We start from the raw sequence: 18,406 nt of genomic DNA on the forward strand, positions 1-18,406 counted from the left end.
CAGGAAACAAAATAAAAGGGTTCTCCTTTCCAGAAAAAAAAGGAGAGTAGAAATGAAAGCCACTTTTTTAAACTGCACAGAGGTGTTCCAAAAGTCAGAACGCATACCTGCCAGGAACTGCTCTGACCCTCAGCCATGTGGACCACGTCCAAAGAGCTATACTTACTAAAAGCATGCTTCTTGTCCTGATGGTTACATTGAACAAGGAAATCAATAATATCTGAGAAGGTGATAAAGGAAGAATGATCCACTGAACACTGAGCTGATTAGCCTCTGTTGCAACAGAGAATATATTCCATGTGGTCTCTTTCTCCCTCCGAGATCTGAAACGACTCATTACAGAGGATATTCCAAAAAACCTGAATACAACAATACAACAATGCACAACGGGACCTCTGAGGCCCAGCGCAACAGGTCAGCTGCTCCACTCATCTTTGCAAAGATCACAGATTACTGCTTCTGTTCTTCAGGATTAAAAACATATCAATGAGAACTGTCTGCATACTCCAGAGCGCAACAGTAATTCCTAATGTAAAGTTATTATTAAGAAATCATAGAGCTACGAAACATCTGAATGGATAAACATCTTGATACTTCCACAGCAAAAATTTGAGACTTAATCAAGGCAAGAAATAATTGGAAAAAAAAGTGAGTACTGTTCTGTGCAACAGTATTTATATCTTCTGAGGAAACCAAATGTAGTGAAATAAGAGCAGCACAGAGACAGATGTCCCTATCAGATGTTTGCAATAGACAAGAAAGACACTATTTCACTCTAAACAGAGCTAATGTTAACAGTGCTATTCTTGTTATATTATATAACTCTTATTAAGGTATCTATTCAACAGTTGTACAGAATATGTTCTTTTCAAGCCCTTCTCTTCTTCCACCACCCTTTAATTTTTGGAAAGTTTAGACTTGCAACTCTAGTTTAAGGGAGCCTTCTTCAGCCATGGGATCCCACCAACACACCTGGGGTTTCCCCCACACACAACCTGGCTTTCTTTCCTACCTCGGTGAGACATGCCATTCATTCCTTATGTAACATTTCATATTTTAAGAAAATGCATATATACATTTAAACACAGAATTAACTAAAGGACTAAGAAAAATTCAGTGAGCAGTTAAGATTTCTAAATCAATGCGTCTCTTATTTATTCCAAGTGTTCAAATATTCTTGCCATGTAGCAGTGTGATAACAAAGACATATAAATATCAATTAGGAAAATTCTCTAAAATTTGGTGCTGTACAATAATACAGATGTAAAATGTGTCTCCTATAATGATGTAACCAATGAAGAAAACATTTCTAGCTTACACTTGTAACAAGAATAACTGTTGTAATGTATCATTTTCTGTTAAGCATTGTCAGAAAGCAGCCAGAGTAATCTAGTGACACATAATTACAGGCCAGTCTCAATCACCTATGGAAAAGAAACATAACTGAAGCAAGTATTAAACTTGTGAAAATAACTCTTCTTTAATTGGCTTACTGAATAGTATTTCATAAAAATTGATTTTTATAATTACACAGACTAAGCAGTAATAACCTGGTCCTTTTGAAAGCCATCCTTAGTATGGACTAACTCATCAGAAAGCTTTTTCTTGGGGAAGAGGATTTCTTAAACTTTAAAATTAAGTTTCAGTACCAGGAAAAAGAAAATACCAGTCTTGGAGTTTTTCACAAAAATACTCTGAAATATTTGTATCAAGATGGTTGGAACATTTTATTTAGACATTTATTTCAAACAAATGCCATCTTAAGTATCCATATTAGAATTTTGTGAAATTGAGATACCAAGAAATGCTTCCTTCAGCTAGTGTAATGCAGTATTCAGTTTGAAGGGCTCTGCAATAACATGAATTCAGAAGTGCAAGTTCTAGGGGGTTAAGGTTTGCTCTCTGCCTGCACAGTGTCTTATACAATAGGCCCTGGACTACAGGTGGATCCCTTAGCCCGTACTGGAATACCCACTAATATGCAAATATTCACCAAATGAATTTCATCCAGAAACATATATGCCTTCTCAAAACACAGCTTTACCAACCAAGAGGCACTGCAAAGGAAAATCTTTCACAAAATCTTTTCACAAAATACTGTAGTGTTTCCTGTGAAATATATATAGCCCAGATTCTGGAGGAGATAATAAACATTAAGGTAATTATTAAAAGATGATTACATGTTAAAAGTCAATTTTTGCTGTATCTTTTACACATATTATGTATATATAAAAACATGTTTTACATTCAAAAATATTTTCTTTATATGCAAAAGTTTACGAGTTCTGTAGTGCTGCTTTCTTTGACTTCTTGGAAGAAAAACTAAAACTGTCTCGACATTGCTAAAAAAAAATTAGAATAACTATTCAATGACATACGATAGATATAATTACTGATGGAGCTAGACAAACAGTATTAAAGGTTTCTAAACATTTGAGAGGAAAAAAGGAGTTGGGGGACACTGACTGATAGATTTCTATAGTTGCTCAAAATGTTATCAACAAGGTTTTCCATTACCATACAGAACCATAAAGCACATGTTAATCAAGTTTTACCAGTCTTTCACATTATGCAATTTTCTAAGCTCCTGACAGATGTATTTTAATATTTCCCAATTAATAATCTTTTAATTAATTTAGGAAAATGTACTGCTTTGGCAAGTTTCACTCCATTTAAGGATGAAAACAAGCTCAAAAGGGTTACCTTATTCTCCAGATGTAAACTATAGAAGAAAAATGAATAATGAGACCGAGGAAAGAGGAGCCAATCACAGAGACGCAGAAAGGCTGAAGTTGGAAGAGACCTCTGGAGATCATCTGGTCCAACATCCCTGGCTCAAGCAGCTTGTCCTGGACAGTGTCCAGTCAGTTTTGAGTATCTCCAAGGATGGAGACTCCACAGCCTCTCTGGGCAACCTGTTCCAGTATGCAACCACCCTCACAGTGAACAAGCGTTAATTCTTATGCTCAGGTGGAGTTTCCTGTATTTCAATTCGTACCCATTGCCGCTTGTCCTGTCACTGAGCACCACCGAGTAGAGTCTGGCTCCATCTTCTTTGCTCCCCCTCATGAGGTATTTATACACATTGGTAAGATCACCCTGAGCCTCCTCTTCTCCGGGTTCAACAGTCACAGATACCTCAGCCTCTCCTCATATGACAGATGCTCCAATTCCTTAATCATTTTCGTGGCCCTTCACTGGACTTGCTCCAGTATGTCCATGTCTGTCTCGTTCTGGGGAGCCAACAACTGGACCCAGTGCTCCAGATGTGTCTCATCAATGGTGAGCAGAGGGGAAGGATCCCCTCCCTCAACCTGCTGGCAACACTCTGCCTAGTGAAGCCCAAGAGGATGTTGGTTGTCTTTGCTGCAAGGGCACATTGCTGGCTCACAGTCAATTTGTTGCCCACCAGGACCCTCAGGGCCTTTTCTGCCAAGCTGCTTTCCAGCTGCTTGGCCCCAGCCTGTATAGGTGCATGGGGTTAGCTGCAAGACAAGTAGCAATATATCTCAAGTCTCTGCAACATTTCATCACAGAACAGTTCTAGCATAATGTACATATGCAAACCACAAAGCCATTCACAATCCCCTAAAGATGTTCATATGTATATATATTTATGCATGTGTGTGCATACACATACACACTCATAGGCGAGGCATCCATATATATACACACACAAAAAAATATTCAAGGGTTGCAACCAGTTTGATCAGTTTGTTTCCCAGGTCAGGCCCACCTACTTCTCAGCTTTATTTTCAAATATAAACCTGAGACCATAACTATTTTGGATGAAAGTTACAGAGCTCACTTTGCCTACATTACAATGAAAAATGATACCACTCTGTGGAAATCAGTTTCTTTCCTGGCCAATCATCTTTGAAAGATGAAAAAGTACTAAGAAAAAATTAACAGAATGATTAAATGGAGTCAGAAAAAAAAAATAAAAAAGTATACTCGGACAGAACGAGTGAAACTCAGTAAGCAAATCCTCCTATTTTATAGGAGTAAATGGAAATTGATTGCCCTGTGAACAATGGCTGTGGTAAATCTAGGGGCTAAATATAACTGCAGAGGAATTCTAATCCTTCTGTAAGAATATAGTGCAGTATTACAAATATAAAATTGCCTCACTCACCTCTACAGTAGCATCTACTTTTCCTCACTATCTCTTCTGAGCAATGGAGGAGTCAAGGATGGCAAATATCCTATTTATCCTCAAAAGTTTGCATGCATAAGATGGTGGTTAGAAGTGTTTTTTCTTTCACTGCTTACTCACTGACAGAAATAAAGGTTAAACCCTTGCAGGAGACAAATGAGGAAGCAAAGCAGTGATAAGATGAAGTTCAGTAATGGATTAGAAACTAGCCAAAGCATAAAAGAAAAGTAAGAAGAAACATTCAGTAAGATAAAATTCAAAATCAAATGCTCTGAATTTCCATGTTAGGAATGGTGCTTAATATTTTCATGATCTAAAACAAGATAAGGTGACAAGTGATGAAGAAGCACAAAGAAGAGATATTGCATAGGTTAGCAAAGACGGAGAAATTTCTAGGAGACCGGCCACTGCTCAGTGAATGGATGACACGATAGCCATCGGTTTACAGTACTGGCAAATGCAAACTAGAAGAATAAATCATATGAATTAGTGGGATCTAAATGAAAGTGTAAGAGAACCAAAAGGAGCTCTTTTTCATCTGCAAAGACACTGAGAAAAAACATTCACCTCCTACCAGAAGTCACCAACAGAAATGACAGCATTTGAATACCTACCGCTATAAAATTCTCTTGCAAAAAATAAAACTAAATGATTTTTTTTTCCATTAATGCTATTACCTTGGCTTAGTACATTGCTTGAATATGAAGATTCAGTAGTTATTCTCTCTAGTTTTTCATCTTGGGATCTTTAATATGTTTTCAATCTAATTTTAATTTGTTAGAGCAAAAAAAATGCAATGAACTTTCTCCTCAAGGCTAAATTAAACTTGTCTCTTGTGCAGGTATCATGCAGTATAAAAAAGGCAGGAGAAACAGTTGCTCCACTTAAAAAAAAAAAAAAAAAAAAAAAAGAGAGAGAGAAAAGCTTTCTTACAACAGACAACAAGCTTTTTGCATTGGTTTTGTCAGAGTATTATATATACTGTTAATCAAGTCCATGATTTTTCAGTAAAAATAAATCACTGCAGAATACCTGCATGAGCAGAATTTTTGTATTCTCACTACCAAAAAAGCCTCTGTAGCATATTGGCTGAGTAAGCAAATAGCTAAATATGCAAATCAGGAACAGGGTTAGCACAGCTCATATGAAGTTAGTATCCTTCACAGTAACAGGAAGTGCTGCAATACTGTGTTTAGGTGGGAAGAGGTTGAATGGTGTGTTTGTTTTTGACCAGGACACTATCACAAATCAAGATCATTAAGAAAACTGTGAAGCAATTTCTTCGATTTTTGCATGGCTCTTAAGAAGCTAGATTTAAGCCCCTGTTCAGATAGAGATTTCAAAGAAACATCATAATACTTGCTCTTTCTGGAGGCATCAAAAGCATGGGGTGGATGTATGCTGTAAAGTACTCAAAGACCCCTGTCCAAAGATGATCCAGACTGGCTCCCTGGCTGGACCACATCAGCTCAAACACTCAGCATACTTTTCTGCAGAAACCAAACTATGGAGAGTGTAATTTGCATACCTGAAGATCATACCTCAATTTGAGTCAGGAGGTCTATCAGTTTAGAGATGATTGCTATACCTCAGAATCTCAGCTGTAAGATGAAGATAATAGTATTTGTATTATCTCACAAAATATGGGAGTACTTACATATTAAGCACATCAAATCTCACATATGAGGGACCCAGATACTTTGATACTGAAGTGCCATGTATATATAATTATATATATATATATATATCACATATACATATATAATTGTGCTTAATGCTAGCTATTAGAGACATTTTACAGATCTTGTACAGTCCTCTGAACATAATGGTAACTAATGAAAGCCCTGAATGAAGCTATGCTCTGTTTATGCCTAGATCTGATACAGCTGTTGCTATGTCACACCTGGAATAAGTAATTCTCAGCCGGCTGCCCAAGGGGCACAGTCCAACCTGGCTAGAGGCCCTAAGCTCTTTGCTGGAAAGGCTGTTGTGGCTCCCAGTAGATCCTACTCTTCCATCTCTTGCCCCAGCTACAGAAAGTTTCTCAGTCTCTCTCCAGGGAAGAAGGAAGAAAGCCTCCACTACTCTCTGCCCACATCCATCTCTCCATGACTTCCCCTTTGCTCCCACCAGCTACATTTCACCCACGTCTCCCCAGGCAACTAAGCTTCTGGGCTCCCACCTCTTAACTCTTTCTTTCCCAAAGACAAAGGGGAGACTTATTCCACCACCATCTACAGCTATTACACAGGTTTTTCCACATTGTTTCAGATGCTTTCTTCCAAAGCAAAAAGAACAGGAATGCCTCCTGTCTAATCTGTCCTTGTCTGCCTCTATTTTGGTATTTCATTTGTAATAGTGGCTTGGGAGATAGGGCCATTTTTCCCTTCAGTACATCAGCTTCCCTCCAAGAAGGCTGTAAAGAGCTGTCCAAAGGAACCTTTTTCTCCATGTGCCTAAAACATTTACAAGAACAGAACAAAAATCTGTAATTTGAAAAATCCTACTTTTTTTCCCCTGTGAACTTCAAACATTTGGCTGTAAAGGGGAAAACTTCATACAGAAAGCAGCAAGAAAACAAAAGAGGCTGAAAGCAAAGACTAAGAGATCCTAACTGCTAGCTATTGCTGCTTCCCCAGAATGAATGCATAAGGATGTTTTTTTGTAATTTGTTCTTTAGTCACTGAATTATCATTTCATTCATGTGAAATGAAATAAGAATACCTGGCCTGGAACTTTGTGAGGGCATGTCAAGGTTCTGCAAATCAAGCAAGGGTAACTTCTTCTATTTTACTTTCAAACACACTGCATCTTATCCCACAAGGACTATATCACCAGCTAAGCTAATCAGCATCAGCTAATTTTATGATGTTCTCTCCAGCAGAGAAAGCTGCAGCAACAGATCTGAAAGAACTTCCAGTAATTGATGCAATGCCATGATTGCCTATCAACTGCAAAAGAAAACAAATACATTCATGTTATTTTAATTTTTTCTCAGTCAGCATCATTCAACCAATCACCCACTGTTTTCCATTTCTTAACTCTGGGGAAAGGAAAACAGGAGCAAATAGAACTGACCTGGATGAACACTCAGTACTCAGGCTAATACTGCTAACTAAGATGAAAGCTACTCTTGCAAAGGTTCTCTTCTTTTGAGGAAAGCATTAAGGAGCTAAGCTTAACTCCTGCAAAACAGAGTCAGTTAAGGTTTTTTCTAAAAAGGCAAAGATAGCTGTAGCTAAGCAACCTGGCTCCTCTTTGTACTGAAAGTTGATTTTCATAGCACCTTGTTTATCACTGAAAGCTCTGACAAGCCTCCACCTCATTTTATGTAATTGTCTGGGGGAGTGCCAGATTAGATTTGGTACACTGTCATAGAGGGACTTTTCCCACGAACGCAGATGATGCAAAGCTATTTTTAAAACAGCATCTGAAATGCTCTTTGTGTCTACTGAACGCTCTTCAAATACTCAGAGTTGTGTGAGCAGCCATCAGTCTGACAGAACAGATATGTCCTTCTGCTTTTGGTTCCAAAAAGTACTAGCTATGTTTTCTTTATCTGAGTACTAACGAGAGCTGCCCCCCTAACTCTTAGATTGTCTCTTTAGCCCAGGATTTGATATAGTATTTGCTAAGTATATTCATTCTACCACTGAAAGATCTTGGTTATGGCTAAGAGGAAGTATATCCTCACATATGCTCTAAACCCTAGTTTGCGTATTTCTGTTGTCATATCTTGGACAAAATCCATAGCTTCAAGGATGATGATTACTTCCAAATTAAAAGTTAAATGTATTCTGCAAACCCTGCTCAGTGTGAGATTACATCACCAACATACATCTTCCTTTTCAATTTTTTTTCATTCTGACTGCATTTTTCCTAGTGGATAGGGCAGAGAATACCTGCAAGTAATAACTCAAAAAATACATACTGGATATGACCCACTGGGTTATGACTTTGGATGATGACATCCTGTCTTGCTTTCCTTCCCACAGTGTGTGTGTCAATAGCCTTTTCCCAATTTGACAAGGATACTGAAAAACATCTCTGGGAAACTTCAAAAGCACTGGTTTTTTACCCTCTCTCCCAACCCAGTCTCCTATTATGTCTTTATTTTTAAATCGGTTCCCCCCCAACCCTTTCAGGTTTTGGTTGCCTGTAGCATTATGTGCAGTACGATAAAATGCAATAGCCCAAGATGCTCTGGCTAGCTAAACAATCAAAAATTTTTTTTGGCTCTACTGTTCATTTCTTTTCCTCTCAATTTGTTGTTTGTGTTGAATAAATACACACACAGTAGGCATAGGTATTTTTGTACATACACAGACATACACACATTATATTCAGACAGCAATGCAGCTTTTCTGTTTACTCTGCCCCTCTCATTCCCTCTAGATATTTTTGTACTCTGTCATTTGTGGAATACTTTTGAAACCCAAAGGGATGTCAGCTGAGCCTGCCTCACATTACAAGCTGTTGGCAGTCTCATTAAGGATGGGGGAACAGTGTGCACTCTACTGCAGTTTTCACAGACTGCTGCTGGCTGGAAGTGTTCAGCCGAGCTCAATGGGCTACGCTGACTGATTTCCTCAGACACCCCTGCGCTTCCTCAGCCTCGATTTTATTGCTGGTGTCTCAACAAGGATTCTAAAGTCATTATTAAAAGTGCCAGCAGCTGCTGCCAGCATGTATGGGAAAGGTAATCTAGCATACTAAAAGAAAAATCTTAAACATTTCAAACATGCAGGTTTTCTTACCCCTCACAATGCGTCTTGCCTGTACAATGAAAATTATTTTAGATATGTTATTAAGTAGCTATGTTTGTTGTTTTCAGAATTATCTCCATCATTTTCCTCTCTGCCCAATTCATTTTAATTATTTCTAGTCCTGCAGATATTACCCACCTTGTCCATTATAACCCCACAGAATCCAAATCTCCTGCCAACGTATTATTTTTAAGGCAAACTGCTCCCTGTTTGGGTGTCAAGGTAGAGGACACAGGAGAATATAGCTCTTTGTGCTCCACTGTGAGTTGCCCCTTATTTCCATGGCTCAAGAGAACACCCGGCTGTAGCCCCCTGACAGGCACCACACAGGTGAGCATGGGACCCTGGATGGTGCAGCCCCTTGAAGAAATGTTTGCTCTGGAGTGCTCCCCAGGAGCTAACGAACACCAGGCGCACCACAGCCAGAGCCACCCCAATGTGCGGTTGCTGTAGCCTAGGGGCACAGTCTCTAGTGACCCCAGGATTGGCAAGTCCAAGCAGAGACGAGACACCACAGACATCTCGGCGCTGTGAAGCCGTTCCCCACAGAATGACCTGTTAATAGGCATGCTGTTACCCACCAAGCATTGCTGTGGGCTGAGCACTATCTATTGACATGCACACTGCCATTGACTAGAGCCCTACAGCTTTTGTGTAGCTGTGGGCTGGCAATGTTTTGACTGGGTTTAAAAGAGAGCAAGTCGCATATGTTTGTTGTGAACTGGAACCCACCCACAGCTGGCCTGGGGACCTGAGGACTCGCTCCTCAGCAGGAGGCCCCTGATGCCTAAGGCACAGTGAGGAGAAACCGGGGAAAACTACACACAGAGGGGTGGCCCTCAAGGAGAACAGAGAGAGTGGTCACCGCACTGTGCATTCCTTGCTGGAGAATCTGGGGAAGACTATACCGGAGGGGTAGCCCATAAGGGCCAAGAGCAGTCGCTGCACCGTGCACCTGTGATTTAACCACAGTCTGATATGTATATATATTTTCAGTTCTGTTATATTTCTGGCTTTACTATACTTCTGTGTTATAACCTCTTATCGCTAATAAATTCTCATACTTAACAAATGATGACCTCTCGAGTTCAGTACAACTAACCCTGGAATCCAAAAAAAATCCTGGACACCCCTGTTGGTGCGTCACATCCCCTTATTGGTGCATCACGCTCTTTTGGTTCGTACGGGGATGAGGGGGGGAGAACCCCACAGCTGAAACAGACTTTGACCACCGCTGCAGTTTGGCTTCACCATGTGATGCCTCACCTAGCTTTCTGCCTAACCCAATCAGGCAGTTTCCAGTCCTAAGGTCGGAGAAGGGCACCCTTGCTCTCTCAGTTCATCTGGGCTGCTGTGATATCAGGGATGTAGGAGCCCTGAGAACAAATAAGAACAAATCAGAAGGAAACATGACCTTAAACAAGTGATTTAGGCAGTCAACTTAAAAATGGGAAATCTGAAGTTACACTCCCTGTTCCCCAAAATTGCTGTGCAAAACACAAAGCAAGATAAAGGACAGGTGGGAGTTAAGAGAAGAACAAGATGTCTAAACATTTTGTGTATTTGCACCATAATATTCCTCAATTCCCTAACCATACACTACTTCTTTCGAGCAAGGATGAGCACAATTTTTCCATCACACAGTCAGGTTCCTTTTGATGACCCTCCAAAGCCAAATCGCAGTGTCACACATACATTAGCATCTTCTAGTGATTCGACACCAGAGCACATGAAGGCAATATAGTACCTTCAACAAGTCTTTTTTTCTGCTAAAATTCTGGTCCCATCCATTCCTTCCTTCTTTCTGTCTAGCCTCAGCACATAGACACCACTGGCTTGGTCAATTCCAACATGTTTACATTCACTATAATGCATCTTTTTCAACTCATTTTTATTTAGATGATAAATACTTCAGAACTTCTCCTAAAGTAGGAGAACTTGTCTGTGAACTGCATAGCAGATTTTAGCCACTGTAAAAAAGACTGAAATATAGTACAAAATAAAGAAGTAAGCAATTTACTACAACTCATAAGTTGTTCTTTCTTTTTTTTCTTCTTTTGTCTATTCTCTAAGTCTGCCCTTTCCCCTTCTCTATGTCATGTGCTATAATTCGGAAGAGGGCATTTGCATCTCTGAAATACTGAGCTTTATGCCTCAGATTTAATGATACTGGTACCCGGGCCTCAGTGAGGGTAGTGCAGGGGGAAAAAAAAAGTTCAGACCCAAATGGAAAATTTTCTAAGACAAAGGGTTACAAAATGATCTGTAGAAGGTCTACATAACTCTGAATGCCCAAGTCACCAAACAAAACTACAAAGAGGAAGGTGGATCTAAGTTATAAACAAAACTGGAAATCCAGAGATCTGTGCTCTCGTCCTTGCTCTACCAAAGACTGACTTTGTAATCTGGGACAAAGTATTCCAGCATCAGCAGATGCTTCTGTATTTCTAAGATGATAAAAGGGAGGATGGAGAATACAATTTCATTAGCATTTATAAGACACACTGCGTAGATAGGTATCATTGCACAGCTATGTAATTTACCCTTGTTCTGCAGGGTAGATTCCTACAAAACAACTAAGTGTGAAACGCAGCATAAGGGAGCTGTTGTAAAGACAGAGCGGAGGTCCCCATCAGGCTGAACACTCCTAAAGTGGGGAGCGCAGAAGAAAAGAAAAAAGAGAAAGTGTTTCTCTCTAGATAGTCCCCAGCAACCTCCCATCCCCAGTGCTAACATTACTAAGCAAGGCACCTCAGCTTCCATCCTCTTCAGATACAGTAAGGAAAAGTACTCCCTGCTGGCAAGTTTCATTCTGGGAAAGGTTTTTATTGCCTATATAGCCTTCTCATAGCCATTGGACTCGTGGTGACTTCGCACTCTAAGTGCTATCAAGAAGGAAGGAGACAGCAGACTATTACTCTACACGCAAGTTCGAAAGCCATTAATGAGATGGTATTCACTTCTTAGTCCGTGTTAAGTCCTTAAGCTGTGAACATTAACTCATCTCACATATACAGCTTTATTAAAGAATTCCTGTTAGTGCAGTTGCACGTGCGCATTTAGGCAAATCTAATGGAGGGATTCAGTTTGAGATCAAGACACCTACATCTAAGCATTTACATCTAGGTGTCACTAGATGTCTAAGTGCCCTAAATACACAATGAAGATCTAGGCAGTAAAATCAGTGGAGCCTGCTGAAGCACTCAAGGAAATTCGTATTTCTTGTGTCAGGGCACAAGTAGAGCTTCCACCCTGGAACACATATTTTATTTCCTTATTGCATCATAGGAACTTATTTATGGACTATAGTACCACAGCAGGCTAACTAAAACAGAAATATACAACTTTGCAATATGAAAATAAAACATCTTTCATTACATCAGCAAACATAACACGTCCTACGTTCTAAAACATCACAAACCAACTCTGGCATTGTACTGATATATCAAGTTGGACTCAACAGTATAAGGTACTGTGTAAAAGTAGCGTGGTGAAGACTATCTACAGCAGTCTGTGTTAGCTCTCAAGGACAAGGAAAACACTGCAGAATAAACAGCGAGAAAAAAAAAAAAGATGGAAAAACAGTGTAAATGAGTCTTGTAAATAAGAGCTCGGCAAAGAAACTTATTTTGGCACAGGAAGCTTTACAACACACTTCAAATTCCCAACATGAAGAACTGATCTGTAGCATGTGTTTGACATTTTCAGTAAAAGAAATGTTATTCCCTCCCTCAACAGATAAGAAACACCCACCAGCCCTCTCTCTAGCCAGGAAGCTCAGGATTTTGAGAATCCTGCACTGTCTCAAAGCTCCTACCATCACCAGCACCAAGGCCTCTGCGTCTGGCAGAGGCGCCAGCTCTGCATTAGCAGCCCACACCAGCCACCTCCCAGGCACCTCAGCTTCCGAGACACAGCAAAAAGCTAAACCATAGAAGTGCGATTTTCCAGCTTTCCCACTGAGACACTAAAGACTGGAATTAAAATATTTTTGCTAGTCACAGAAAACCTCCTGTAACCCTTAAGGTCTTCTTTCACGCATAATTTCCTTCAGCACCCATTTTCTTAAATGACACCACTTGCCTCATGTGCAATAATCAAGTGGAAGACAGATTTTAATAAATGTCATATGCATGAGGAAAACCCCTTTTCATAATCAGAATGAATTGTGCAGAGAAATAAAAACTAGTTTTTAGTCTTGTGAAAATGAAATGAAGAGTGAAGAAAATCTTTCTACTTTTCCCTCCCCCCTTCTCTGACAAATGCTTCCAGAGGGAGTAGCTTTTTGCGTCGTTCTCACCAGGGCACTCTCTTAAGGAATTGCATTTGGAAGGAAGGTGTGATTTTGGAATTATACCTGGTTTGTTTGATGCTGATTCTATTTTCCTAAATGTCACGGACATGGAGCACTATTCAGAGCTTATTACAGCAAGCGGTTGGCTTTGAAGCAGACAGAAGGTGAGTTCAGTCCCACCCAGTGGAGCTGAAACCCCCAAAGGTTAATAAAACCCACTGCTTCATTATCTTCATTTTACTTTTGTCTGGGTTTTTCTTATTCTTCCCATAAGATTTCTTTTCCTTTTCTTGGTTGCAGGAAGAGATGCAACTTAGCACCCCAACCCTCCGCTGACATTTCTGCTTGTACAACATTAGGGAAAGGAAGAGAACTTGCTAAAAAAAAAAAAAACTTACTACATTCAGGATAGCTGGAATATACTAAAAGGCAGGGTTCACTAGATCTCGCAGAAAACAATATGTTCTTTCAGGAAGAAAGATGAGATACTGGAAAAAAATGTTCTCCTTGAATTCAGAATGCAAAGTTAAAAACTAATCGACAAAGCAACAAAACCCTTTTCTCCATTCAAAGAAACACTTCATTTAAATTTAGTGTTTTTTAATGAAACAATGCTTGATTTTTTTGTTTCCAGTTTAAGAAAAAAAAATATAAGTGACAAAAAGGTTTTACAGCAATTTAAAGTTTTCTTGCTCAAAAAAAATGTTAATAATTAATCAAAACCAACTCTTCCCTAAATTCAGATTTAGCTTTGATAAATGATTGTTCTATGAAAAAATAGCCAAATATCTCCTGCTTCTTTTTAAAGAATTGCCAACTTCCCCTTTTTATTAATTCCATAAATTTTAATAGCCCTTTTTGAAAGCATGTAAGTGCATGAGGCATAAGTTTCACAGAAAACAAATGAGTGCCTTTGCAAACAACATTATACATAATAATAATAACAGGAAAAATCATTGAATGCATTTTGGTTTTAAAGTTTCATTGAATACATATAACTGGCCAGGCTGAATGATCTATGGTACACTGACAGACGGAGCCAGATACAGACCTTCGGAAGAAAGGGGAAGCAGGAAGGAGCTGAACAGAAACATTTAGTCAGCTCTGCCAAAATGTTGGCATTTCTACTAAAAAAGAAAAAAGAAAAAAAAAAAAAAAGAATTACAGCATCCAGTTCTGCCTGTTATTCCATGTAACTTAGGCTTCCAAAAGCCTAAGTTTTTCTGAATAAATCAGCATCTCAGCCACTTTTATTGTATTTTACAAGTCTGTCCAGTCAAAAGTGATGGACTCTGCTTACAAGACTTTTAATTTTAAGTGTGAAATAATGGTTTCCGTTTGATTTGCAAGCAGAACTTCATAAATCATTTCACTGATATTTTTTGTCCCTCCAGCTAACATTTCTGCACAACAAGCTAGCTTCTGTTTTATTTAATGCCAAAATTCCTTAATTACAGGCATTCTTAGAAATCAGGCATATCATTACACCTTGCACAGAAATATCCTTTCAGCCTATAAATCACATTTAAAATCAACAGAATTTATAGTATACAAAATTATTTATAGCAGAAATACAATTCTTTTATTAAAGTTTAGTTCAGTTCCTCCATGCACTTACCTCAGACCTGTTGAGATGACATCTGTGAGTTCCTGAAAACCACCCCTCACTTGAACACTGGTCAATATCCACCTTCTGCAGATTTATGTCAACTTTAACCACGCCTCTGAAAAAGAAAAAACAGTCATGAACACAGTGACTACAGAAATGCCAGTTAAACTATTTCATGCCTCTACAGCCTGCAAAGCAGAATGATATTTTCCTTCTAAATATGGAATTTGATAAAATGTCTGAAAAGAGAAATGGAGTTTTGCGTTCCTGAAGTCATGATGACAGAGACAGACTTTTATGTTAGAACTTACTGAAATATATTACCACAAGAACTCTGTAAATCTAAAAGCACTGAATAAATGTAACATGGTAGGTAAGAATGTGTTATATACTCAAATAATTTAATACCCTTCACATTTTATGATGCAGCAAAGAACTAAAATAAATACAGCTAACAGCTTACACCTCTAATTCTGAGATGAGCACTGTCACAGGAGCACCAGGGGCGGCGTGCGCTGAATGCCACGCTCCAGGCACTACCACACATGGTCCACGACTCCCATGCCAAGTGACAATGACATCCCATTCTTGCTCTAGGGGATGCTGTTGCTGATGCACATACTAACAGCCAGCACTACCCTCTTCCCCAAACAAACGCCCTATACTTCTACCTTTCCCCAACTCCCAAAAGTTACAGCCATCTGGAAATCACCTTTGCCCCATCAGATAATGTGTAGGGCTTTGTCATTTTCTCTGCCCATGAGTTTCTCCCACCAGGCGGTCTGGTCACATCTGCACATCCCAGTGAAAAAACTCCTGCAACGATGCCTGCCTGGGAGTGGGGCCTCTGCGTCACTCAAGCGCAGCACAGCCTCTCCTCCACTCTGTGGCTCTAGCTTCAGCCCCATGCCCTCCTCCAGCATCTTTCCCAAACCCCCTCTTCCATCACTGTGAGTCCACACTGTGATGTATTATCATTTTAATTCCTTTCATGGAGATGCAAATAAGCAAAGAAGGACAGTGAAACCAAGAAGTAGGCTACTGAAGTTCAAGAAACCAAAAAAAGTTTCCTACATACACCAAACAAGTCATGAAAGACTGTCTGAACTGCATTAGTTCTATGCCAAGAATTTAAGTTCTAGTCAAGTTTCCTCAGAAATGTTGACTGAAAGCCTACCAACCAGCCAACACTATTACAAACAGCCTAGAAATCACCAGAAGAAAAAAGCTGTAAGCTTGTAGTTTCATATCTATAAACAACTTCAGTTTCCTTGCTTTCTCTAAAATAATCTACAGAATGACTTTGGACATAGAACCTTAATAGCATCTCCTTGAGAGACCGTGCATCTGTGACTGCTCTTTTGCTCTCTAGGTTTAGCAAAATGTCAACATAGAACTTCTGGTAGTTAGATCATTACATGGATTCACTCATAATTGATAAATGGTCTGTACTGATTTCATAAATCTAGTGTACCATTTTAAGTCATCAGCTTCCCCCACTTTATAGAGAAGTTTTCATTTCCACAGTCTGAACTCCCATGACTACAAGCAACAATATCCCTTCAGGCCATGGACTACCTTCCCAGCTCCATCAGTTATTAATGCTTGTCTCCACTGGTGCAAGGACATGAAAACAGTGCAACTTCAGCGATGTGCTCTCTACTCTTAATTTGCTAATGTCAGATTTAAGAAGAAAACATTTAGCATACAAGTTGTATTTACTGCTATATCAATGATACTACTCACAAACAAACTGCTTTTAATACTTCTTACAGTGCTCTTCTGTAGAGCTTTCAGAGGCATTGTACACACATTTAACCAGTTTCACAGAGCTTGCTCAGATTAAACAGGGTATAGTCATATCTCTTTCAGAGACCTCTTTCCCAGGCCTTAGGATGTGTTAAGAGATTTCCTCAAAAGCTCTCAAAGCAGCAAGGGCATGGCCACACCTCTGTCTTAAGAACACCTCACTCATCTCAAAGCATGCCGCCTCTTTTAGTCAGAGCACAGTATATATAAATAAGAACTGCAATAAAAAAGAAGAAAAGAGAGCGCTAGAGAGCTATTTGAAGGGCCACTTGTGAACAAAGTCAGAAGAGCTGTAAGGAGTGAGCTTCAAACTCTGTACAATAATGCTCACTCATACCTGGCACAGTATGACCAAGTGGACAGTGTCCACAACATTTACCTTCATCTGAAGACGAACGTCTTCAGACATACTACATAGTCAATGAAGAAACACAAGCTCCTCATTTATGTGATCTGAAGAATTCATTAGGAAACCATGCAGGATACCTAGTAGGAAGTTAAGCAGTATGGGTGCTCTTCATCCCCTTCCCTCTGTGTCCTGCCTAGAATCTAAATAGAAAGTCCACAATTTTTCTGATACTAGACACACTTAGGAAACTTCTGAAGTGTTTAAGTGCTAGCCCTGTCAAACTCAACTTGAAATGATATACATCACGCTTCTAAAATATTCAGATATATTTTTACTTCACACCTTTGCCCATTTCCACACTTACTTTGGACAAGAACCTCTTCAGGGACTGCTATACTTTCATCCATAGAAATTGATCTTTCCGTGTTCAGGGTGGCCAGCAACCTCAAGGGATAAAGCTTGGCTAGGGAAAAACTGGCATACCGTAAAGACTAACTTTTATATGATACTCATGCTGCTGGATTTCATTTCCTGCATTAAGTTTATATTAATCTGCAGAATGCTTCAAAACCAGTGACGGTAGACAGATAACAGCAAGATATCTGGCACAGTTGTTCATAGAGTAGAGGTAACTAATTCCTCACCTGAGCATGTCCAGATTCCACCGACTAGGTTTGTGATATTTTTCTGGACCTTTCTGGGCATAAATATTAGCACGTGGGTTGGGGACAAGACCTATTCTGCAAGTTATTAATCTCACTGTGCCTGCACACATGCATGAGGAGCTCAACTGCATGAAGCAGGCATCGGGACTTGGACCAAGTTACTCCTTGCTCTCCCAGTTCACCTTATACACCAGACATTTTGGCAAGATCTCCCAAGCATTAGTTTGTCCTTCTAACTACCCGAAAGAAACTAGTTTACACTGTAGAAAAACAGTGATGATTCATCCTTATTAGGACTGAAACACCTTCACCTGGGAGACTTTCAAGACACTTTAGGTAAGTAAGTCTTTACTTCCTTTAGAGGGAAAGCTTTTCCCTTGTGCAGGTTTTGTTTGTAATTGGTAGGAGAGGAAACACCTCTTTCCCTCTACAAAAGCTTTTGTGATGCAAGATAGAGAATGCAGGTTAAGTGTAAACTAATCACTGTTAGGAGAGAAGGAAAACGGGGTGGGGGGGTAATTAAAAGTGCACATATTATAACCATTGAAAACTTTTTGATACAATTATTTTGTTCAAAAATAGACTTCCAAAACCACAGAGTATTTGAGTTTAGAAGGGAATTCGAGAGACCACCTAGTCCAATCCCCCTGCTCAAGCAGAGTCAACCATACCAGATTGCTCAGGGCCACATCCAATCAGGCTATGAGTACCTCCAAGGATCAAGACTCCAAAATCTCTCTGAGCAACCTGTTCCAGCA

General features: G+C 39.5%; 1 protein-coding gene and 1 long non-coding RNA gene across 3 annotated transcripts in view; both read right to left on the minus strand.

Moving 5' to 3' along the window:
* GPR158 (G protein-coupled receptor 158) overlaps positions 1 to 18,406 on the minus strand; it is a 214,474-nt gene that overhangs the window by 183,009 nt on the left and 13,059 nt on the right. For both annotated transcript variants that reach the window (XM_026101601.2, XM_026101600.2), the window contains exon 2: positions 14,835 to 14,940. In XM_026101601.2, the coding sequence (XP_025957386.1) occupies positions 14,835 to 14,940 (106 nt within the window). The remainder of the gene's footprint in view (positions 1 to 14,834; positions 14,941 to 18,406) is intronic.
* LOC135327440 (uncharacterized) lies at positions 1,129 to 5,776 on the minus strand. The gene is made up of 2 exons (XR_010387573.1): positions 5,698 to 5,776; positions 1,129 to 3,485 (listed from the first exon to the last, which is right to left on the minus strand). It is a non-coding gene; the product is annotated as an uncharacterized LOC135327440 (long non-coding RNA).

The sequence above is a fragment of the Dromaius novaehollandiae genome, chromosome 2 (assembly GCF_036370855.1).
Source record: "Dromaius novaehollandiae isolate bDroNov1 chromosome 2, bDroNov1.hap1, whole genome shotgun sequence".
Taxonomy (NCBI): domain Eukaryota; kingdom Metazoa; phylum Chordata; class Aves; order Casuariiformes; family Dromaiidae; genus Dromaius; species Dromaius novaehollandiae.